Source organism: Octopus bimaculoides, chromosome 26 (assembly GCF_046866305.1).
Source record: "Octopus bimaculoides isolate indiv1 chromosome 26, ASM4686630v1, whole genome shotgun sequence".
NCBI lineage: Eukaryota > Metazoa > Mollusca > Cephalopoda > Octopoda > Octopodidae > Octopus > Octopus bimaculoides.
In genome coordinates this window covers 15,716,318-15,741,574 of record NC_142953.1, presented here as the reverse complement: position 1 = coordinate 15,741,574, position 25,257 = coordinate 15,716,318, and the positions used below count along the sequence as shown (strand labels likewise).

At 38.5% G+C, this 25,257-nt stretch overlaps 1 protein-coding gene and 1 pseudogene across 2 annotated transcripts in view; one reads left to right on the top strand and one right to left on the bottom strand.

Moving 5' to 3' along the window:
* The first annotated feature begins 1,918 nt into the window (after positions 1-1,918).
* Positions 1,919-25,257, top strand: part of LOC106880530 (uncharacterized) — a 167,516-nt gene continuing 144,177 nt past the window's right edge. Inside the window, exon 1 of one of the 2 annotated variants that reach the window (XM_089342485.1) lies at positions 1,919-2,783. In XM_089342485.1, coding sequence (XP_089198611.1) covers positions 2,720-2,783 — 64 coding nt within the window. In that variant the 5' untranslated portion in view covers positions 1,919-2,719. The remainder of the gene's footprint in view (positions 2,784-25,257) is intronic. The other variant, XM_089342486.1, reaches the window with a different exon arrangement.
* On the bottom strand, positions 16,751-16,869 carry LOC128250936 (5S ribosomal RNA; annotated as a pseudogene).

Sequence of the window (25,257 nt, the reverse complement as noted above, 5' to 3'; positions counted from 1 at the left end):
ATGTGTGTGTATATCATTAACTAAACGTAATACAAGAAGGAAAAAAAAATCACTCAATACTTTAAAGCAGTACTCAAAAAAAAGAAGCATCCTCCTTCCCCACCCGTTTCTCAATGTCAGAGCTCACCTCTCTTCCCTTTCTTACGACATACACCAACATCTTATTTTACAAATGTTAACTGAATTTTTTACTAGCAGACATCACAACTTTTCCTCAGCATCTGCGGTTGCTTCTTCTTTTTCTTCTTCTTCTAAGTCCCTTTATCTCTCTCTCTTCTTCGTTGACTTTTCTACTTCAACCCCATCTCCTTCTCTCTCTCTCTCGTATCTATATTTCTTTTCCTCTCTCATTCTGTCCCTTTGTTTTCCTTCTCTCTCTCTCTCTCTCTCTCTTTGTCTGTCAGCTGTGTGTCCCTCTCTCATACTTCTTTCTACCATTCTAATTCCTTCTCGTCTCCGTGTTTTCTTTTTAATCTATCGCTCTCTCCTCCTACCTATATAACTCTTTATATATCTATTTTCTATTAATATTTGCAGAAGTAACAGTGACTCAAGGATCGAGAGTTTCGTGTGTCAGCACCGATCTATCTATCTGTCTGTCTGCCTATCTATTTCTCTCTCGATCCAATATTCTCTTTTCTCTCCCTTTCTCTTAATCTCTCTCTCTCTTTCTTTCAATCTCTCCCACTCTTCGCCTTCCTTTTCCTCTCTAATTGTGCCTCCTCCCCTATATGAACCTCCGTCACTAACTGTTGCCCATCTCCTCAACCCACTCTTCACATTCGGTGATCCTCCTTTTTCCTCCACCGCTCTAGTAGAAAGGTAAGTTCATTTGCAAACGTTATTTAGTGATAGTGGTGGTGGTTTCGGTGCAGTGGTGAAGGTGGTGGTGATCGCGTTGCAGTGGTAGTGGTGGTGGTGGTGGTTGTGATGATGATGGTGGCTGCGGTGTAGCGGTGGCTGTGTGTATGGAGGGGTAGAGCGTTATAGGGACAGCAGGGTGGTGAAGATGGCGATGTACAGGTGGAGGAAGTGAAGTGATGGCGGTGGTAGTGTTGCTGGCGTGATGTTGATGGATTGGTGGCTTGTTTTGCTGTATCGTTTTATACAAACCACAACTGCAATAAGAACAACAGTAATTATTGTCAACTACACAGTGGCGATGGCTGGAGGAGGAAAGAGAGAGGGGGGTAGAACGAATGAGACGGAGAGATAGAGAAACAAAAGCGATAGAATAAGAGAAAGAGAGAGAGAGAGAGAGAGAGAGAGAGAGAAAGGAAAGGAAAAGAGAGTACAACAGAAAGAGAAAGCAACAGACAGAAAATGAATGAGATATAGATGGGAAGAGTGAAAAGAAGAGAGAAGGAGAAATAGAGCAACAAACATAGAAAGGGTGAAAGAAAGAAAGAAATAGACAGACAGATGGAGAGAAAGGGGACGATAAAGGAGCGACAGATTGAGAGAAAGAGTAAGACATAAGTGAAAAGGATGAAAGAGAGATAGAGAGACAAAAGCTGGAGATAGAGCAGAGAAAAGTAAAAGATTTAATTTAGGAGAGAAAGAGAAAAAGAGAGTTAGTGAGTGAGAGGTAGTGACAAAATAATAGACACAGGACTGAGAGGAGGAGAGAATCGATAGGAAATGACAGAGAGAGAGAGAGAGAGACGTAGTGGAAGGGAGACTATCAGATTGAAAAGAACGTTATAGAGAGAGAAAGCAAAAGAAATATAGAAAGATATGGAGGGAGAGTAAGAGAGAGAGAAAGGAAGAGCTGAAAATAGAAGAGAGAGGGCGGTAAAAAAGAGGGAAGTAGAGAGAGAGAAATGAAAAGATAGAGAGGGTGCAGAAAGCCGGTGGCGAGAGAGATATAGAGACCATTAGAAAGAGAGGGGTGGAGAGAGATAGACGTGGAGGCAGTTAGAGAGAGAGAGAGATGAAAAGAGAGAGGAGTGGAGGTAGGTCGAGAGAAATAAAGACAATTTGAAAGAGAGAGCGGGAGAGTGGTGGAGAGAGGAATACATAAAGGTGGAAATAGCTAGAAAGAAAGAGATAGAGATCGAGAGAGGGAGTGAAAAGAGAGAAAGATTGAGAGTCTAAGGCGAAGTGAGGTGTGGTTTACTCACACATGCACAAGACAAACCAGTCTTCCTTGGTGTTATTATTGTTTTTAGACACACCGATGGCCTGTCTCTATCTCTTTAACTACGGCATGGCTTCCAGCTAACTAAACTCGTGTCGACGGATTTTTTTCTCATTAAACAATAGAATCGTGGCTTCTTTGATATACACCTCGCTCAGAGATTTATTATTACACACACATACATATATGTTAAATACATACACAGGCATACACTCACGCACTCACACAAATATATACGCGCGCGCGTATAAGCACGCACATACCTATATATAAAGATGCATGCATATAATTCACCGATTGCGGGTGTTTTACGAAAACAACAGTAACTACAACAACAGCGCTTTCCACCCTGGATAAAACTCAACAACCGTATTAATTAGTAGTCTACCCCGGTCCGAGCATTAATAGCTCGTTTTGCGATACATGCTTGGACGTCCTTCTTGATGTGAACAAGGTTCCATCTATCTATCTATCCATCTATCATTTACTATTTCTCTTCTCCACTCTCTCGTTATATATTTTTAATTACTATTTCTGTCTCTGTGGTTGCCTTGTCTTAAAGGCCAATGTTTCAATTCTATGGATATGGCAGACAAAACTGATTCGCAAGAATGTCTTCCCGAGGTCGGCAAAGTTCAGAGAGGTTAGTTGACCAGAAATTTCTTATCCTTTTTTTCTCATATATCTATATATGTATATATATTTTTAATAGTTCATTCACACATGTTTAAAATCTGCTTCCAAATTCACATCGATGTTGTTGTTCCCATTCATTTGTGTTCCTTTCACAGTTCAGAGAAAATATCGACTTTTATTATTTTCTTGTAATGTTTGCAGAATTTATTTTACGTGTTGTATTTCGGTTTCTTTTAATTAATATCGTCTTTCGATGTCTTCTGTGGGCCCTTGAGGCGTCAGTCTTTGGTTCTTAGGTACATATATATATATATATGTGGGAATTACAAAACCAAGTATCGCCCCTGAGACCAATAAAAGAAATTATTATATTTGGCGATCTTTAAATAATTAATAATTGCTGAAATCATTATGAATTTTTTTTCTTCTTTTATCTCCTGTGTTCAAATTCAATCGATGTCAACTTTGCCTTCATCTCTTGATAAAATAAAGTACCACTCAAGTACTGAGTCAATGTTATCGACTAACCCCTTCCATTCAAAATTTCTGGCCTTGAGCCTATTATCAAGTTGGCAGACTCGTTAGTGCGTCGGACAAAATGCTTGGCGGCGTTACTTGCCAACTCGTTACGTTTTGAGTTCAAATGCTGGCGAAGTCAACTTCACTTTTCATCCTTTCGAACTTGATAAAATAAAGTACCAGTCAATTATTTCTGCTTGTTTTCACCGTCTGTTTTAAAGAAGCAGGTGGTAGAGATAGTTGTATATGTTTATTTCCTCTTTATTTTGAAACCCTGTACCAAGATTTAGCTTTAAGGAAATTGAAAGTTGTGACACTCGAGTCTTTGTATCTTAAGAGAAAAGGGGAGGGGAGAGGGAAGTGGTTTGACAGGGAATCGAAACCGTCACGGCAGTACTGCTTCGTGTGATTGAACATATCGCACACACCAGAGATACAAATTCGGTTAAGTTAAGAGTCGCATGTCCTCAAAATACCTCGCCATAACAGTATTTGATGGGAAGAGGTTCTCTCGCCGATCAAAAACATTCCAGATTCGACCATCTCGTCCTTTTTTTTAAGGATATGTAGAACTACATTCTTTAATTGTATTCTTCATTTAAGACGATTGGGTGGTGTGTGTTTGTGACTGTGGGGATTTGGGTACTATTACTACGTAGAGGAGGCACCCTTCTTTGGCTCGAGCGAAAGATCGCCTCTAATTGAATTGACCTATGATCAAAAGCGCTCCAACTATGACCATCATCTCTTTGTCTCCAGATGTCGCGTATCAAATACATTGTTCAATGTAATCTTGGATATTCTTTTAAAAGACCAAGATGTTATCTAGGGTAGATTTGGCTGTCTTTTCTAACAAATTGATCGGCCACATAGAAGCTTCCTTCTTTGACTTGTGTCGGCAGATAATTGTTTGTTCTGGTGAAATTGGTTTCGATTTCTCGGTAGAACCTCTTCATTTTACGTCAGTTCTGACGTTTGGAAAAGCCTCAGGAACTTCGCAAAATTCCATTTCCTATTTCAATGAATTCGTGTTATGTTAAACAGTCATTATTGTTACTAAATATTTATTGCTGAAATTAATTTACTGGAAGTCATTAGAAATTATTCCTGGTAACATTACATCACAGGGTGCTTCTTCTATCTTGTGATACTTAATCCTCGAGTTGCGTTCTATCGTCAGTGGGTATTCTTGTAGAATAGAGTCGGAAATTATTTAATACGCTATAAACTGTAATTTCCTGGGATCTGTATGTTATATGTATCGTAGATTACGAAATTGCAAAGTACAGCACAAAAAATTGTGTGGGAAAGTAGATTTTGTCCTCCACCCTTCCGTGAATTCTCAGTTTTTAACTTTTCAAAATTCTTTTTTAGATTTATATTACATTATAATTTTTGAAGGTTCATAATCTTAAGATGCTAAAAATATAAACCTGAGTCGGAGCTAAAAAGATTACAGAAAAGGGGACCTCTTTCTCTCATCTTTTCTCTTTTATTTTATTTATTTTTTCTGATTCATCATCTACGAATCTGCGTGAAAATGCAGACCCGAAGAAATTACTGATTTTGGCACACTGGATAATTTGGGATGGTCACATTCTGGAATACCTTTGCTTGCAGGTATTCTAAACCGGGACTAATTTGGGTGCTTAAACAACAACACTACCACTAACTACTACATGCGTCAGTCTGTCAGTCACCCTCCATCCTTTTATGAGATGGCTATCTACCTCACCACCCTGATACACTACCTTCCTAATAATAAATATTGCAGCTGTTTGTAACTATTTCCGGTCTTGAACTCCGCACCTCTTACTTCAAACTGCGAGTAATTAAGTCTGTTTACTTTAGTTGATAATAAACAACTTTCAGTTGTAGTTCTGAGTGTTCCAACATTCCAAACACGCCAATAATGACGGCAACAAATCGTCTAACTGCTTAGAATTCCATCATGCATGGAGATTTCCGCGATCGATCCACAATAAACTGAATCTGAACCTGTTTCGAGTTTTGCTCGCAGCAAATTCCTCCTTCCTCCTCCTTTGTCAGTGGTATTTATTTTTCGTTTGAGAAAAGACATGCAATGAACGGAAACACCCACCCTTAAAAGTATGTGAACTTCATGGAAAATAGCAAATAGCCGTCATATTTTCCTAATTATTTCCTATCGATAAAGATATTTTTGTTTTTTTGGTTTTTGTAAAAAAAACTATTTTTATTCCTAAGATGTCTAAATGCGGTCAGAAGAAAGTCTGGATGAGGTCAATTCCCAGATTTTAATATCAGTAACATGTACATAAAACGAAACTGAAGACCCACTTTACGTCTATAAGTCTTTAAAACTGGTTTCTCATTTGGACACTAGGATTAGCTTTTCTTTTCTTTTTTTTAAAGGAAAATGGATAGTCAGTACCATGGGCCACAATACTCGACTGGTACTTTCATTTTATCGACCCTATAGGGATGATAGGCAAAATTAATCTCGACGGGATTTGAACTCAAAATGCCAAAACGCCGGTACGAATGACATCTTCCCAATCTCTAATGATTCGGCCAGCTCTCAATAATAAATTATTTTTTAAAGTATGACATATTACACATTAGTGCCCCTCTCGACTTTGTTTCTTCATAACTTTCTGAAAAGTGTTTATTTTTTCATGAAATTTTGCAGAGGGACTTTTTCGAGGATGTAGATTACAACGGTGTTGATAAAATTTAGGGGGAAAAAAATAAAAGAACAGTTGTAGAGGCTTTTTGGATCGTTCTCCCTCCTCTCTCACTCGACTTGTGACCAATTTCCGTAATTTTAGCATTTTTTTCCCTCCAGATTTATGTTTGAAACACCAATATTACTTACTATGCTCTCACGAAAACATTTCTGCAAAATGTCATTTAAAAATATACATCTTAAAAAGTAGAGAGGGAGAAGAATGACCGAAACGCATTCAAAAATGAAAAAGAAATAATTCTTTTCAATATTGTCGACACAATCGTAAATATGCACCCTCGGAAATACCACTTTGGGAATTTTCCAAAAAGTTATGAGGAAACAAAGTCGAAGGGGTGCTAATTTGTTGTTATGGCCTTTAGTACTCCTACTCGAAATTGATGAATCTTTAGAAATGTGTTGTGGCATTCATTAGTGAAATGCTTCAATACAACCTCGATTTATACGGTTCGATTATTTGTTGTGGGTTCAAACCCTAAGTTCACGTTGTATTTAGTCGGAGGTGTGTGTACAACCGGGGTTAGTTTGTTTGCGACCTTGTAACTTCAGCAGTTCCTCAATAGAGCTGTAGAATAGGTACCAAGCTTACAAAAAATAAGTGCTGGAGTCGATTTATTCGACTAAACCTTTGAAGACAGTGCTCCAGCAAGGCCGCAGTCGAATGACTGAAACAAGTAAAAGATAACACACACACACACACACACACGCATCATTTACATGTTTGGTTCATTTTCTGTTTCTTCTTGACTCCCCCCCCCCCCAACTTCCCATCCTTTTCTTTTTCTACAAAAAACAACCATTTGTTGTAGCTGAGTCAACCGTTAAACACGGCTCGCAAGCCATTTATTAAAATAGTCATCTTAATAATAACAATCTTCTCTGATATAAGAAAACGCTTTATAAACGGGATGTGTGTGTGTGTGTAAAGGATTTTAAGAGAAGACGGGATGAGTATACGTCGCACTGTGTGTGTCAGGCTCTTAGCATGTGTGGTATGTGTACAAGCTCTATGTGTGGTGTGTTTGTGTGTGCCTGTGTAGCTTTTAGAAGTGCGCGAGCACCTCTTGGTGTGTATGCCTGTCAGGCTCATAATGTGTATGTATAGATATCTACCTTGTTGATATTACACGTGCATGCCTGTTTGTCAGCAGATTTGTGTATATCTTACTCAAGTGCGTGTGTGGATTATTTGTACAAACAAATCGTGAGCGATACCTCTTTACGCATATCTACCTCTGCTTATATACGTTAGCTTCTAAGGTAGAATAATTTTTTTTTACCTTCTTCCCCAACACAAACCGTCATGACCAATTATTAGTATATATTTATTTCTTCCCATACAGACAATAGGTGAAAGGTACAAGAAATCTATTTGGGTCTGTATTCAGCCTGCAGACTCAATATGTTGGAGTCCCGACGTTACGTGCCTCTTTCCCTATTTTAAATAGCATCTAGGTCTTCCTCAAATCACACCCACGGGGCATCTTTTATTTTTCTTTAATAAAAAAAAGAAGACGTTGGCATATAATAGTCCAGGGTACACGATGCTTGATAAAAAAAATTAAAAAATGAAGTCGGTCATAGCTTGAACGCATTTGATCATTAGGGGCTGACCCACTTTTTGCGTGAGGTAGTAAGATGCGTTGTCAATTGAATCATCGATATAAATTAACTGGTACTTCGTCGTCCCAGTACCTCCCTGGGTGACAGAAAGGTGGGGAAGTAGCAGCAATATTGACCTCCAGACGTGATTGCTTTCATCCAAGTTACTTTGGTCAACTTTGCATGGATCTGGATTTGTTAAAACAATAGTCAAACTTTACTTATATCACACCTTAACGACCATCTTAAAGAAATAAAAAATCAAATAAACATGATGAATATGTGTAGTCTATTGTACATAATTCCTGAAAATTTTTTTTTTTTCTAAATGGTGAAACTTTTGTAAGCGGAATGCATTTTGATCGTAGGTCTGCTGGATGAGGACTGACCTATAGCTAAATAATAGCAAACACGTGTGTGTTGTATATAAATACAAAACACAGACGTAGCTCACTGGAAGACTGCATTGGCACACAATATACATACATTCTTACACATGCATACAGGTACATTACGTATACACAACATAAGCAGCATGTTTTGTTGTTTTTGTTTCAACACCAAACAATAACAAGATGCGTGTGTGTGTAAACGAAAATGAACCCACACACACACACAGGAGCCGTCTTAGCAATGTAGGTCCCTCGGGTCCTCTAGTATTTACTGACAACAAGTCACAGCATACATAGATCAGAATTAGGCCCCTAGACCCGTAAGACCCTGGTATGTCCAAGGCTTAAGACGGCATTGTATATACATGCAGTGTAGAGTAGCACCAAAAGCAGAAACTAATATTTTTTATATATTTAATTTTTGCCAAAGAATTACCTGCAGGTTACGTATATGTGGAACACTCAGTCACATAGATGTTAATTTAGGAATAGTTGATCGAACAACTGAATCCTCATCGTCGAACGGCGGAGATCCCCACCACCATATATATTTTCTACACATAGTGTATGTGTCTGTGTATGAACAGTTGTACCTTACTAAACTATCAGTAGTCCTGTTATACACTCTACTAACCTGCTGTTGTTACACCGTGTGTACACGCACCTACATGTATACACACGTTCATAAAGACTACAATTGAGACGAAGTGGTGGCGACACTGCCTGGTTTGGTGGTGGTGGTGGTGTTGATGACGGGGTGTTTTTGATGGTGGTGGTGACGGCGGCGGTGTTTGTTGATGGTGGTGGTGACGGCGGCGGTGTTTGTTGATGGTGGTGGTGGTGGTGGTGGTGGCAATGCACTGACAAAATACAGCAGCAGTAGATGTGAGGTGGTGGTGCAGAAGCGGCACATATCTGGAGTTGTTGTCATATGTGTCACCTCACGCAAGCTGCTAAGGGAGCCGTAAACGGGGACATCGTAGCTTCTGCTGTTGTTATTTGATCGTGGAATGTAATTGTGTTGCTTCGTTCGTTCTTCAGTCTCTCTACAACACACATTCCTATTTCTCGGGTTCTCTCACTGTCTCCTCCTTAGATATGTATGCTCGCGCATGTATACGTCTGCATGTTTACATGTATATATGTACGTGTGTATGTACATTTGTATATATGTGTATATTTGTGTATGTGTATTTCTTTTATCTCTCTACCACTTTATCTTTCCTATATTTATATAGAAATATTTCCTTTATCTCTCTATCTCCCTGTATCTTCCCCTCCCTTTCTCATCTCTTCATAAACAATCTATCGTATTAGTTTCACCCCCCACCTTTGTCCCTCCATTTTCCATCGCCATTCATTCTGCTCGAGAATATTATTTTTAATATAAAGTAATCATATACCTCACTTATTTCTCCCCCTCCCCGCCTCCGTTTTTTTTTTCTGTTGTGTTTTGGGTTTAATAAAATAAGCACAGGCATGGCTGTATGGTTAAGAAACTCGCTTTGCAGTCATGTGCTTTCGGGTTCAGTCCCACTGCACAGCACCTTGAATTGGTGTCTTCTACGAGACTGACCAATGCCTTGTGAGTGAATTTAGTTGGAAACTGTGGAAGCCCACTTCCACTGCTTGACAACAAGTGTTGGTGGTCTGTATGTCCTTGTAACGTAGCAGTTCAGCAAAATATACTAATACAATAAAGCCCAGACTTTAAGAAAATAAATATTGGGATTGATTTGTTCAATTAGAAACCTTCAAGCCAGTGTCCCAGTATGACCACAATCCAATGACTTCGTGGCCGTCCATACATGGCAGGCACGTTCTTTATGTCCTTCTTCGGTTGAGCGGTCCTAGTTTTGTGGGTTGGTGGGTGCTTGTGCCAAGTTAAAAGTACCCAGTACACTCTGTGAAGTGGCTTGCATTAGAAAGGGCATCCAGCCAAAGGAACCATGCCAAAACAGACAAAATGGAACCTGGGCAGTTCTCCAATTGGCCAGCTCCTCTCAAACCATCCAACCCTTGCCAGCATGGAGATAAGCATTAAATGAGGGTGATATCTATTCACACACACACACACACACACACACACACACACACACAAGCTTTATGTTCACTGTATATTTACAATATTTATCCAGATGCTGGTGTCAGGTCAGTGGCACCCATGCCGGTGGCACATAAAAAGTACCCACTACACTCAGAGTGGTTGGTGTTAGGAAGGGCATCCAGCCCTAGAAACCTTCCCAAATCAGACTGGAACCTGGTACAGCCCTCCCCCCTCCCCAGCTCACCAGTTTTTAGTCAAACCATCCAACCCATACCATCATGGAAAGTGGACATTAAACAACGATGATGATTGGGTACATCAACGCTGATGATTGGGTACACCTGATAATGATAGCATTTTGAAATGTTGTAGTTTAGCCCCAGGTCAGCTTTTAGCAAGCAGACTTAATGATCAACATGATGCCCCACCCATATTCATCATCATCATCGTTTAACGTCCGCTTTCCATGCTAGCTTGGGTTGGACGATTTGACTGAGGACTGGTGAAACTGGATGGCAACACCAGGCTCCAATCTGATTTGGCAGAGTTTCTAAAGCTGGATGCCCTTCCTAACACCAACCACTAAGAGAGTGTAGTGGGTGCTTTTACGTGTCACCTACATGAAGGCCAGTCAGGCGGTACTGGCAACGGCCACGCTCAAAGTGGTGTATTTTATGTGCCACCCGCACAAGAGCCAGTCCAGGGGCACTGGCAACGATCTCGCTCGAAAATCATATTATGTATCAAAACAATATATCTAGGACTACATTATGTATTATGTCCTTCCTTTTATAATGGTATGTTTTGGGTTGAAGTTCCTGTTACTTCTTGCAGATTAAGTGGCCACATAGTCTTAACATAAAGTACTGAAGTGGTTACTTAATCGGAAAAATAATTTAACTACTTCACAATAAAATTAGATTTGAAACTGTCTCCTCTAGTTTGGTAACCTGTTGTTAATCCATTTATTACCAGCATGAGAATGCACTTTCTTCAAGGTGGTGCCCCAGCATGGCTGCAGTCTAATGACTGAAAAAAAAAAGAAAAGAAGATTAAAATAATACTTTGCTTTTCTTTCAGATAATTTTGAAAACATTAAGAATTTAGTAAAATAACTTTGTGTCTTAAGTTGATGTTTGGAACATAAATGCTCCTGAAATTTTGATGGAAGGTTTTGATTTAGATTACTTTGTCCCATTTGTTAGCATATTTCTGTTGCAATACTATGGCTTTGTTTCAATCAATTTTGAAAATAATGAAGAATTTAGTCAAATAACTTTGTCATTGTTGAACTGGTGTTTGGAACCATAGATTAACAAGAAATTTTGATTGGAAGTTTTTAATTTAGATCATTTTAAATCAGAAAGTTCACATCATAGAACCAAGGGTGGTCTCGGGTAGATCAATTTCAAAAAAGGTTAACTTCAGGTAAGTACTGTTAAATTAGACCTAAGATCAACAAGTTCCAGTTATGATCATCCAAACTTTTTGTATATCTACAACCACATTGTCCATTGTAGCCTTCTTGATTTAAGATTGTAGTATGTGAGTTGAGTGTGATTTGACAGCTATTTCTAGTTGGTCTACTATTATAAATAGTCATTTCTAAGTATCTCAATAACATATTCATTTTTATAGAGGCCTATACCACTTGTACAGGCCTTTATTCAAGTGAATATTTATATTGTTGAGATTTTTTAGAAATGGCTTTTCATAATTGTAGGCTTTCATATTTGTTTCAAATTTTGGCACAACACCAGCAATTACAGGGGTGAGAGTTAGTCAATTACATTCAACCTCAGTACTCAAAGGGTACTTATTTTATCGACCGTGAAAGCATAAAAGCAAAGTCAACCTCAGTGAAATTTGAATTTAGAATATTAAGATTTTGCCAGCTCACCACCTTATTGTAGAATTCATATTGAGAACAAACTTTGTTTTACTATCTCCTGGTGTTCAGTTAAACCTTTTGTAGGTCAGTGTCAACTGGAAAAAGAAGGGAGTTCCAGAGGAATGCTGTTTGGTTGAAGAAAGACTGGAAGTACTTCAGTGTGGTGGCTTAGGAGAGAAGTTAATGATGTGTTCAGCAGATGTAAAAGGCGATGGGAACTAGTCAGAGCAGAGGCTGTTATAGTAATCGTGGAAGAGACTGAGAGCAACAATCGAGTTTATGAATCAATCAGTTGTTGTCTTGGATGTTTTCCAGAGTAAATGTTTACCTCATCAAATTTACCCTCTTCTGTCTGAAATTCCACTGTTGCTGGTATCATGGAGTCAACTTTACTCTCAATGGTCCCTTCACATAGACACACTGTTAGTACCTGTAATAAACTGAGGTTGATTCATTTCACTATATTTCCATTTTATCTTGTTTTAGTCATTGGACTGTGGCCATACTGGGGCACTGCGTTTTAGCCATACAAATGGATCCCAGTTCTTACTTTTAAGTTTTGTTCTTGATACCGATTCTTTTGATCTCTTTTGGCAAACCACCAAGTTCCAGGGATATAAACAAAACAACATTGGCAAGTGGGGACAAACACTAATGCACACACAAACACACACGCACTCTCCCTAATACATTCACATTGGTCAGCCTGGATCTATAGTAAAAGACACCTGCCCAAGGTGTTACATAGAATTGAACTCAAAACCACATTGTGCAAAAATTTTACTTTTTTCCAAAGCATGTAAATGTTTCCTCCATATTGCAGGAGGTACAAAACTCTAGAGACTGGAGTTTTCTTTTAATTAGAAAAATATCTTATGACATTTATTAAAAAAAAAAATCTAAAAAAGCCTCTTTTTTCCTATTTCTACACACTTGAGTAGGTGTAAACCATTAAATCCTAGTTTAAGTTTGTTATCTAAATATGGTAAGCTCAATGTGTGTGTGTTTGTGTGTATTTATATATATATATATATATATATATATATATAGCCTGAAGCAGGTATTTTAAATGTTCCTTCCTCTACCTCATGAAATGTAAACTAGTCCATAATCCCTCTAACTCCTTCATTTATCAGAAAATTCCCATCATATTGTGGCTATGTTGCAAAAACCAAAGCCAAAATAGAAATTCTCACTACATGTCAAATGTTTTTGAAATCTACCCAAGAAATACATCTGGCAGCAAGACATACTGTTGTTTCATTTGTAACTCTACTTACCATTGGAAATGTTATCTTCTAAGAAAATGCTTTTATCCTAAGAAAAGGGATTTTTAATATTTAGGAATGGAAGTTGTCATAATTTATGCCCAAGAAATTTGATAAAAAAACAAATCTAATCTGGAAGAATTTTTAATGGAATTCTTCTGAGAGATATTTTGAAATTATCTATTTCTTTTTAACTTCTTTTTAATTTTTAATATTGTATTTTATGTCTCTGAAATCTGGTGTGGTTCATATCTGTTTAACTGAAATGTGTTTGAACACCTGGTGTGTTTATAGTGTTGGGAAACACAACTACAACTGGTGTGTCGGTTGTGGTATTGGATTATATATTAAGAATGTTGTGGTCAGAGTACATAATAGCTGGTGCGTTATCTTGTTGGATTACATAGCTGTTATGTTGTGTTCTTGGGACACACATCAGCTGGTGTACTATGGTGTTAGACTGTGAATCAAGTGTATTGCAGAATTGGCGTGTCACAGTCGGGCCATGTGCAACAGGTGTGTTGCAGAGTCAGGCTGTGTGCAACAAGTGCGATGTGGAGTCGGGCTGTGTGCAACAAGTGCGATGTGGAGTCGGGCTGTGTGCAACAGTGAGTCGCGGAGTCGGGCTGTGTGCAACAGTGAGTCGCGGAGTCGGGCTGTGTGCAACAGTGCGTCGCGGAGTCGGGCTGTGTGCAACAGTGCATCGCGGAGTCGGGCTGTGTGCAACAGGTGCGTCACGGAATTGGGCTGTGTGCAACAGGTGCATTGCGTAGTCGGGCTGTGCAACAGGTGCGTTGCGTAGTCGAGCTGTGTGCAACAGGTGCGTTGCTGAGTCGGGCTGTGTGCAACAGGTGCGTTGCTGAGTCGGGCTGTGTGCAACAGGTGCGTTGCTGAGTCGGGCTGTGTGCAACAGGTGCGTTGCTGAGTCGGGCTGTGTGCAACAGGTGCGTTGCTGAGTCGGGCTGTGTGCAACAGGTGCGTTGCTGAGTCGGGCTGTGTGCAACAGGTGCGTTGCTGAGTCGGGCTGTGTGCAACAGGTGCGTTGCTGAGTCGGGCTGTGTGCAACAGGTGCGTTGCTGAGTCGGGCTGTGTGCAACAGCTGCGTTGCGGAGTCGGGCTGTGTGCAACAGGTGCGTTGCGGAGTCGGGCTGTGTGCAACAGGTGCGTTGCGGAGTCGGGCTGTGTGCAACAGGTGCGTTGCGGAGTCGGGCTGTGTGCAACAGGTGCGTTGCGGAGTCGGGCTGTGTGCAACAGGTGCATTGCATGGCCAGGTTATGTGCACCAGGTGTGTTGCAATTTAGCTACACAGCATTTGTTTCTAAATATACATCTACAGCATAATTTAAGAACTAAAAGACACCCTTAAAAGATTACTTTCTATAATAGTATATCATATCTTTAGAGTTGATTTCCCCATCTGTGCTCTCCCAGCTGTCCAAGAGCTGATTTATTTATACAGCTGCCCACACTTTAATACTGTTTTAAAATAGGGTTTGGTGGGGTGTCATGGTTCCTCTTCTTTGATCAGGAGTTTGGCAGGAAGAGAGAAGAGTTATAATCAATGATGTGGTTTCTCTTGTTAAATGTGTTTTTACACTTTTTTTTTAACATCCTGTGTAAAATGTATTTCTGTCTTTTTTCCTGGAGTTTTTTTGTTTTCTTTTCTTTTTTAAAAACATCGCTCTCAGCTTTCAGCCCTGCCATCACATATTTCTTCTAACACCTTGGTTTAGCATTCACACAGAACCTCCTCTCCCTCCTCCCCTCAGTCTCTTCTACTACTCTGACTTAGTGGTTTGACTAAACAAGATCAATAAAATAAGTACCAGAATGCAACTTGTGCTGGCGATCAATATAATTGACCTGCATCCCCTCCAACCCTTTGTTGAAGTTGATACTCCAGCATGACCTGCACTCTGAATGAAACTGTTAAAAAAATGAAATAGTGTTTTTGGATATGTATAGATGTGTGTGTGTGTGTGTGTGTGTGTTATCCCAGAGACTTATTCTATTGTTCTGTGGCTCTTATTTTAAATCCTGTTATCAATAATCTGATTAAGAATACTCTTTAACCAGTGACCTACATCGGTTGCTTTATATTATTTCTCATTTTTCTCCTTTCTCTCCCTGCACTCCCCCTCTTTTTTCTTCTACTCTCCCCACTCTTTTTGTCTCCCTTTCCCCACTCTTTTTGTCTCCCTCTCCCCACTCTTTTTGTCTCCCTCTCCCCACTCTTTTTGTCTCCGTCTCCCCATTCCTTTTGTCTCCCTCTCCCCACTCTTTTTGTCTCCCTCTCCCCATTCCTTTTGTCTCCCTCCCCACTCCTTTTGTCTCCCTCTCCCCATTCCTTTTGTCCCCTTCTCCCCATTCCTTTTGTCCCCTTCTCTCCACTTCTCCCATTCTCCTGTCTCTCTTCACCCACTCTCCCTACCCCCTCTTCTCTCTCTTTAATCGGAAGCAGTAACATGGTATTAGAAACCCAATTTACAATTCCACTCTGAAACCCATTTCACAATACATTGGCTGCTAGCCTTGTCCACATCCTTCATCCTCTTTCTGTATCCATAAAGAGGGCAATCTACAACAGAAGAGATGATGTCCATTCAACATTGACCAGTTCATTTTCATCATCATCATCATCATCATCATCATCATCATCATTTAACATCTGTTGTCCATGCTGGCATGAGTTGGACGGTTTAACCAGGGCTGGTAAGCCGGAAGGCTGCACCAGGCTCCAGTCTGATTTGGCATGGTTTTCTACAGCTGGATGCCCTTTCTAATGCCAACAACTCTGAGAGTGTAATGGGTGTTTTTACGTGCCACCAGCATGGGTGCCATTTGTGTGACACCAATATCTGCCATGAATGATTTCTCTTGGCTTGACTGGTCTTCTTCACAAGCACAACATAATGCCAAAGAATTTCCTGAGCATCTGTCCCTTACTTAACCCTGTACCATTCAGATTACTCTGTCAAATGTAAGGCATAGTTATTCACGTTTTTTTAATTTTTATTAATCATGCATTATCTCAAAATTTCAAGATTTCAATGATGTGATTGTTTATTTTTAGAATGACATTGTAGGGTAGGTGTGAGATGCTGGATCTGGCTGGTTTGAACATAAAGCAAGTTGTTGGCACTCCGTCGCTTATGACGTCAAGGGTTCCAGTTGATCCGATCAACGGAACAGCCTGCTTGTGAAATTAACGTGCAAGTGGCTGAGCACTCCACAGACACGTGTACCCTTAACGTAGTTCTCGGGGATATTCAGCATGACACAGTGTGACAAGGCTGACCCTTTGAATTACAGGCACAACAGAAACAGGAAGTAAGAGTGAGAGAAAGTTGTGGTGAAAGAGTACAGCAGGGTTCGCCACCATCCCCTGCCGGAGCCTCGTGGAGCTTTAAGTGTTTTCGCTCAATAAACACTCACAACGCCTGGTCTGGGAATCGAAACCGGGATCCTATGACCGCGAGTCTGCTACCCTAACCACTGGGCCATTGCGCCTCCACCTAAGTTTGGGATGCTTACAGCACCTAGGTTTCCCAAGCGGTCACCCATCTAAGTACTCACTAGGCTCGATGTTGCTTAACTTCGGTGATCAGACGAGAACCAGTGCTCTCAGCGTGATATGGCCGTAATCATAAAACAAGTATTTGGGTCTGATATGACTGGTTTAAATGCTAAAAGGTTAACCAACAAATAGCTTGGCCAATAATTCACTTACAGCATTGACCAACAAACTTGTCCAATAATTTGTAATATTCCACTTTGAGAATTTAAAAAATTCCAAGTTGGCACGAACATCCCTGACATGATAAATCAAGAAATATTTCATTTGAAACTGAATTCTTAATAATGAAAATAATTGTTATCAATAACCCTGGGCAAAAAAGACAGTAGAAGTAACTGGAATTTTAATTAAAATTAAAAGCTTTTTCTGTTGCCCATCCTCTCTTGTTCCCAAGCAAAGAAATATTTTCCCATGGCCAGACTTGTTTATTGGAAACAAAATATACCACTTGCATCATCATGACACTTATTTACAAATGTCACACAATGTCAAGACAAGGCATACACACACACACACACACACACACATTTATACACAATGGGTTTCTTTCCGTTTCTATCAGCCAACCCACTAACAGGCTTTGTTTTGCTTGGTGTTATAGAAAAACACACTTTCCCAAAATTGCCATACAATAGGGCTGAACCTAAAACAAGCTTCTTCACTGCACAACCATACCTGTACCTTTCTCTTTCTCTCTCTCTCACACACACACACCTTTTGTAATATACAAGATTCCATATACAAGATTGATTAAAGTTATTGTACTAAATTGTCCTAATTCTTGATTACTTTTTAAATGAATTAAAACCATTCATTTCATAAGGAATACAGTCACAGAAAGTTTCAAGTCTTTGTTGAACTCTATGCACCTGCCTGACAAAACAGTGGTGTGGATGGTGAGGAGTAGGTGGAGGGTATATTGTGTGAAGATATATTGTCATTTCACAACAGGTGAAGATTAAGGGATTAAGGTTTACATATAGGCCAACATCGTGAGTGTATATGGCATCAGCTTAATAACAACGTTATTTAATTCCTCGTTATTTTTCTAAATTAATTGAAGCTGAGTTGGTGTATCTCAAGAGAAATATGGTAACAAAAGGGTTAAAGTGATCTAAGCCAAAAGTTTCTTTCAAAATTTCATAATTTTACTAAATACATCATTTTCAAAATCAAAACAAAGGAAGTGTGTTTCAAGAGAAATGTGGTAATAAAAGGGTTAAAATGACCCAAGTAAAAACCAACCGTCTTCTCTGCCCACTATTCCTGAGAGGGTTGTTGGAGTAGATTCCTCAGACACCTCCCCTATAAAATCCTTTCAGAAGCAACCAACATTACACTTTCTGGTTGGATCCCAAGATATAATCAACTGAGACTATGGCTATTAGCCAACCCTCTTGTTCTTGATTTACATCTGTGTTTCTTGCTGGTTGTCTCTGCTTAAAGAATCCATCTTGTGATTCTTTCCTGTGACACTCTAATCACATGTCTGTACTACTGGAACTTTGTCCTCTCAATGTGAAGTAGCAACAGCTCAACTTCAAACGACTCTTCGTTATTTTCAAAATTAATGGAAACAAAGGTAGTATATTTCAAGAGAAATATGGGAACAAAAATGTTGGATATTCTTAAAGGCAATGATCAAACTTTGAATTAAGAATAATGACAAACATCAGAAAAGAGTTAAAAAGTTACAAACATTGGTTTATACTGGGTGACATATCAGAAATGCAAATTGTAAGGTTCATGAATAAGAGAATATTTGAAATATATCTATTTATAGAAATTTAACATAAAAGAAACTTGTTTTGGACATCATAATGGTTATTTCTTTTCTTTATGATGTAGAAATATGTCCCATTATGTCACACTGTAGAAGCCATCGTTCCATTTCTATTAACAAAATAAATGACCGTTAAATTTTTCATTTTACCCAGCACAATGTATAAACTAGAAAAAAAATTTAGCACAATACCATCACTTTACCCAGAAACTTGTATTTTTATTTTCAATTCTCTACCTTGGTCCATTATGCTCTTGTGACCTGGTTCATGTTTCCAGTATGCAACGCATATAACTAAACTGTCTAGTTCATTAATAATGTGTTTATAACATACCATTTTGTTACGGTCTATGTATGTAGCTATGGGGTGAAATCAGACATAATTTATTAAAACACTATTTATTTGCAAAGACAATTGAAGATAAACTGCGTTTATTTGTTCTTTAATTCTACATCTGTTTCTCCATGCTTGCATGGGTTGGATGAATGTTGTTTGAGGTATTGTTTTACAGAGAGATGCCTGTCCTGGCACTAACCCTTACCTGTATTATAAGTAAAGGATCTTTTATTCCACATGACTTCAAAGACACAAAGCTCTCTAATTTGTTGATGAGAAATTGCCTACAGCACTTTTGTACAAGCGGTTACAGATGTAAACAAATGCATCCACTTGCATATACATACGTGTGTGTGTGCAGATGGCATGTAAAAAACACCATTTTGAGCGTGGCTGTTGCCAGTACCGGTTCACCAGTCCTCAGTCAAATCGTCCAACCCATGCTAGCATGGAAAGCGGACGTTAAACGATAATGATGATGATATATATATATAGATAAGCTAGGTGCAGACATGATTGTGTAGTAAGAAATTTGCTTCCCAACTACATGGTTCTGGGTTTAGTCCCACTACATGGCACCTTGAGCAAGTGTCTTTACTGTAGTTTTGGGCCAAAAAAGCCTTGTGAGTAGATTTGATAAATGGAAACTGGAAGAAGCCCTTCATATGTGTCTGTGTTTGTTCCTCCCACCATCAATTAACGTTAAGTGTTGGTTTGTTTATGTCCCAGTAACTTAATAGTGCAGCAAAAGAAACTGACAGAAAAAGTACCAGGCTTAAAAAAAAGTAGATACTGGGGTCAGTTTGTTCAACTAAAATTCTTCAGGGTTGTACCCCAGCATGGCCACAGCCTAATGACTGAAACAAGTAAGAGATATGTATATATGATTTTTTTTTACATCTCTATTATGTATTATTTACCATGGCTGGCTGTAATTGAAAAAGGCAAACATGCACTGAAAAATTCCATGATGGAATGAAAGTACGTGTCAGTATAAATGGTAAACTTTCTGAACATCTGCTGCAAGAGGAACTCATCATCTTTGCAAAAGAATGTAGGTCTCTAGAAGGACTGAAAAGTTACATCCATGCTGCTCATGGTTAACCCTCTGGCATTTAGATTGCTCTGTCAAATGTAATGCTTACTTATTCAAATGTTTTGAATTGATCATACATTGCCTCATACCTCTGAGATTTCAATGATGTGATTGTTTATTTTTCTCAGATGACTTTGTAGGGCAGGTGTAATAGGCCAGATCTGGCTGGTTTGAACATAAAACAGGTTGAATATTTGGGCCGGATATGGCTAGTTTAAATACTAAATGGTCAAGAGAATCAACTGATGGCATTGCTTGAAATTGCGTTGCAGTGATCATGTATGCATTACTGGGTTTTCTTTAACCCTTTTGTTACCATATTTCTGCTGAGATGCTTTGTGTTTCTTTCAATTAATTTTAAATATAACAAAGAATTTAGTAAATTAACTTAGCTATCATTTACCTAGTGTTAGGAACATAAATTGTGACTAAGGTTTGATGGAAGATTTTAAATCAGAGCTTTTGTAAACAAGACATTTGTACTACAGAACCAGAGATGGTTTCAGCTGGGTTGGTATCAAAAGGGTTTGGAATTGTTTCTCTATCATATATTTTAACCCTTTTGTTACTATATTTCTGTTGAGTTGCTTTGTGTTTCTTTCAATTACTTTAAATCTAACAAAGAATTTAGTAAAACAACTTAGTTATCATTCAGCTAGTGTTAGGAACATAAATTGTGACTAAGGTTTGGTGGAAGATTTTAATTCAAAACTTACGTAAACAAGACATTTGTACTCGGAGCCAGAGCTAGTTTCAGCTGGGTTGGTAACAAATGGGTTAAGTTTCTTTATAAGAAATCCACTCACTAGACTTTGGTAAGCCAGGGACTATATGAGGAGGCACTTGCCCAAGAAGCTGTGCATTAAGACTGAACCTCAAACCATGTGGTTAGGAAGTGAACTTCTGAACCACATCACCATCTCTGCACTTATGGAATGAAATCAGACTTAATCTCTTTCAGACACAGTATTTACGTAATTTATATTGTTCATAAAACAATTGACTAATTAGTATTTTAAAAGAAATTGTGTTAAATATATATATATGTATTTTTTTAATCTTTTACTCATTTGTCACTGGGCTGCAGCCATGCTGGGGCACCACCTTGAAGGGTTTGATCGAGCAAACTGATTCCAATACTTATTAAAGTTTGGCACTTGTTCTATTGGTTGCCTTTGCCAAACTGCTAAGTTATGGGGATGTAAACAAACCAGCAGTGTGGGCAGGGACAAACACGAATATATGCACACTTATACACACACACACACACACACACACACACACACACACACACACAACTGACTTCTTCACAGTTTCCATCTAGCAAGTTCACTCACAAGGTATTGGTTGGTTTGGGGTTTCAGTAAAACACTTGCCCAGAATACTGTACCTTGACTGAACCCAAAACCACATACTGGCAAAGTGAGCCCCTTAACCACATGACCAAGCCTGCTCCTATTAATGCTTTTATTTTTGTAATCCACATGTCATTGGGGTTGGCTGTTATACTCTTTTTGTTGGGATTTAGGGTTTGAGTCCAGCCATATGCTCCTTTCTCTATAAAAATAACAATTATAGTACAATACTAACATAGTCATAGCAGAATAATGTAATTGTCTTCAGTTTTGTTCCTTAGTTGTTTGTTTCATACATTATTCTTTCAACACATTTTTCCTAATTTTAATAATATAGTCACAGTGGAAAGGCAAGGAGAAAGGAACTAGTTTTTCTTGTAGGCAATGTAGCTGTCATCACCAGAATATGTTGACTTCTTGACATAAAGACAAAAATAATAAGGTAGAAAAGGTGACAAGTTTATTGTTTTCAAAGGCTCCCTCTCTCTTTTTAGACTGCACTGTCACTTCTACTTATGTGGATTTACACCATCTAAAAACTCCAATACTTCATAAAAAATACAATTTCAAAAGAAATTATGTATTTCATAGTTCTCTATAAACATCTAACAATCTTAAAGATTTTAAAAATAACTAATTTCCACAAATGTGTACAAGAAGTATAGATAAGCTTTACCAACATACCTGTACCATAACAGAAGATAATGTTTTTGATTTTGTTCTATAGTCAAAATTAAAACATTTGCTATGTAATTATGTTGTATACAATAGTATAAGCAGTATAAGATCAAACTAGCCATCTATGTATCATATTTAAAGCAGATACATTATGAAAGGCAAATTAAGTGCGCTATTTATCCAGAGGTAATATCCCTTGTGGACACAATAGTGGTGAGAATGCTAGATGCCTCATAGGACTTTGTTGGTAGCATGTACCCACTGCCAGCTGTGGGTACATGCTACTAAAATCAATCACTGCTGATAGAGTAAAACAATGATTGAAAAACCACTGATTTTGCAATTAACCACTCGGCTGAATAAAAATCTGTTACAGGCAACAGAAGCAGTATTGGATTTAAATAGCCCAATGCAAATGCATTGGGAAAGGCAAATGAACTGCAGTATTTATCCATGAATAATATTTATAAATGTGGCTATATTATTTGCTTTGTCAACCCTTTTTCAATAAGTTTCAATAATAACATTGAAAAGATCAGGGCTGAACCAGTTTCTTCTCATGAATTATATGTATCTACCTCTAGTGTATGATCACTTAATGTAACGACAAAAATAGCAACTCTTAAGATAGAAGACATGATAAGCATACAACAATGGGTTCTCTCCTAGTACTGTATGTTCAGTACTGTATGTGTGAACTTTACGCCATCTCCAGAATCAAGCAGTCAAAAACATGCAGCTTCAATGTTTCTTTATAAACTTCCAACAAATTCTGGTGTTCTTATACTTTGGGAATTTCCATATATACTGTGTGCAATGGAATTTTCATATGTACTGTGTGTAATAGAATTTACCTGCGTACAGTTTATAGGAATTAACATTACTGTGTGTGATTGCATGCGGACTTATAAGTTAAATTTCATTACAGATATCCCATCCCTAACAGTTTTTATACACTTGCAATCACCACCTCTGCTCTATAATAATCACTCCACCAGCTAGAAATTACAGTGAAATCCCCCCCACCACCAAGCCACACTTTGTCTTAAAAGAAGAAAGCATCAAATAATGTAGTCCTAGATGCACACTCTAAGACAGGATGGCCATGTTTGGAACATATTTGTTCATAAGTCTGTTGCATTTACACCAACATATGATGACATATAACCTTGTCTGTCATATCTGGAAGCAAGGGCATTACTCAGAGTGGTGTAACTGTAGGAGTCAAGGGTGTTTTCATTGTATGGTCAAGACTGCTGTTGTGGCTGTGTGGTCAAGTGTTGTATTACAACTGAATGGTCAAAGGTGCTGTGTTGTGGGGTCAGGATTGCTGTATTGTATTACAGCGTTGTGGGATCAAGTTTGCTGTTGTGATCATGTGGTCAAGTGTTTTGTTGCTGTATGGCCAAAGGTGTCTTGGCTATGTGGTCAAGGTTGCTGTTTTGGCTGCATGGTCAAGGGTGTTGTGCTGTGGCTACAATCACCAGTTGCATTATTGACCACAAAGTCAGGAAGTCCAACATTTGCTCTAGCCACTGCAAATGACCTGTCGCCTTTTGATATCAGTTCTTGGTCTCAGTTATACTTTCACCCTTGTTGTTGTTTAGTCCTTGGTCAGTCCCGTTGCAGTATGCCTAGGATCAAAGGCATTAAATTCAATGACCCTGGCACCTTTTTTGCCATCTTTTGTTTTTTCATCTATTCCAGTGGTTCTCAACAGCAATCCACTTGACCCTTGGAAGGTTCCATATAAGATTTTGTTGTTAAAAATTATGTGCAATAAATTGATTACACTTTTACAATACTCAAAATATTAAAACAATTTTTTAATACAATTCCTAATATTTAATTATAAAAATATAATAATAGGATTTTTAAGAACTTCAAATGGTTATAAGGTCCACCCTAGTACAATATGAATCAAAGGGGTCTGTAGGAAAAAGTTGGTTGAGAATCGCTGTCCTAGACAATGTATCTAGGGCTACACTATCAAATGGGTACTGTTATAATGGTAGTGAGGGCTATTTCTAGCAAGTGGGCTGACCACATAGAGGCTCCCTGTTTGACTGAACTATTTCACAGCTGAGTGGTTAGCAATATAGATAGGTATATAACCAGGTGTATGGCACAGGACCTACTTCTAGTAGTTTATGGCTGGGTGAGTTTACCTCAGTATGTTTTACATTTTATGGTTGAATTGTTTTCCTTGGTACCATTCACACATTTCACACTTGAGTGATTAGATAACAGCTAAACCCTTTCTCTCTCATTAGTATTTAGATGAAGCCATGTTCAGTCAGCAAGTTCAAAGAAGTTTTCAAGCTGATGACGACGATGATGATGATGATGATGGTAAGAGGCTCCTGTTAAACCAATTAGCCCAGACTGGTTATCTGATACTTTAAAGTTTACATCACCATCATCAGCAGCACTCTCATCATCTTATGTTGACATCATCCTCTCCTCCTCTTCCCTCCTCCTTATTGTCACCACCATCATGCTATCATCATCATCATCAGTGCCATTCTACCTCTTCCCTCTCAATTCCACCATTTCTTTCCCCACTACTTTACCCTTGCTCACTTCATTTTACCCCTGGTTTTTTCTGATCGATCAGACCTATATCTCAAAGCTGTTCCAAACAAAAGTATCCTGTTTTGGGTTTTTTTAAAAAACATTTTCTTTACTTATCGAAGGGTTATATTATACAATATGTTCTCCCTTTTCTTAACAGTGCAGTATGATGTGAGAGATGTGGCTCCTATTTCTTGCAGGTTGAGTAACCACTTACTGGATGCTTTGTTGCCTTGTCCTGGCTGTATGCGTGAGAGAGAGTGGTGGGGGACTATTTTTGAAGATTCTTGAAGATATGTATGAAAAAGAAAGAAAACAGGGGGAAAAGATTGTGCGTGAGAGAGATAAAACTGAATATACATATATATATATATATATGTATATATATATACACACATATATATATATATATATATATATGAATGTGTGTGTGTGAGAGAGAAAACTGTGTGAAAGAAAAAAAACTATGTGCAAAATAAAGAAGAAGAAGGGGAAGATGTGAATTTGAGAGAAAAGTGTATCTGTATATGAAAGTGTGTGTGTGTGTATGAGAAAGAGATAAAACTGTAAGAAAGAAATTGTATGGTAAGGGAGAGGAAAACTGAGTGTGAAAGATTTTGTTTGTGTGTGAGTG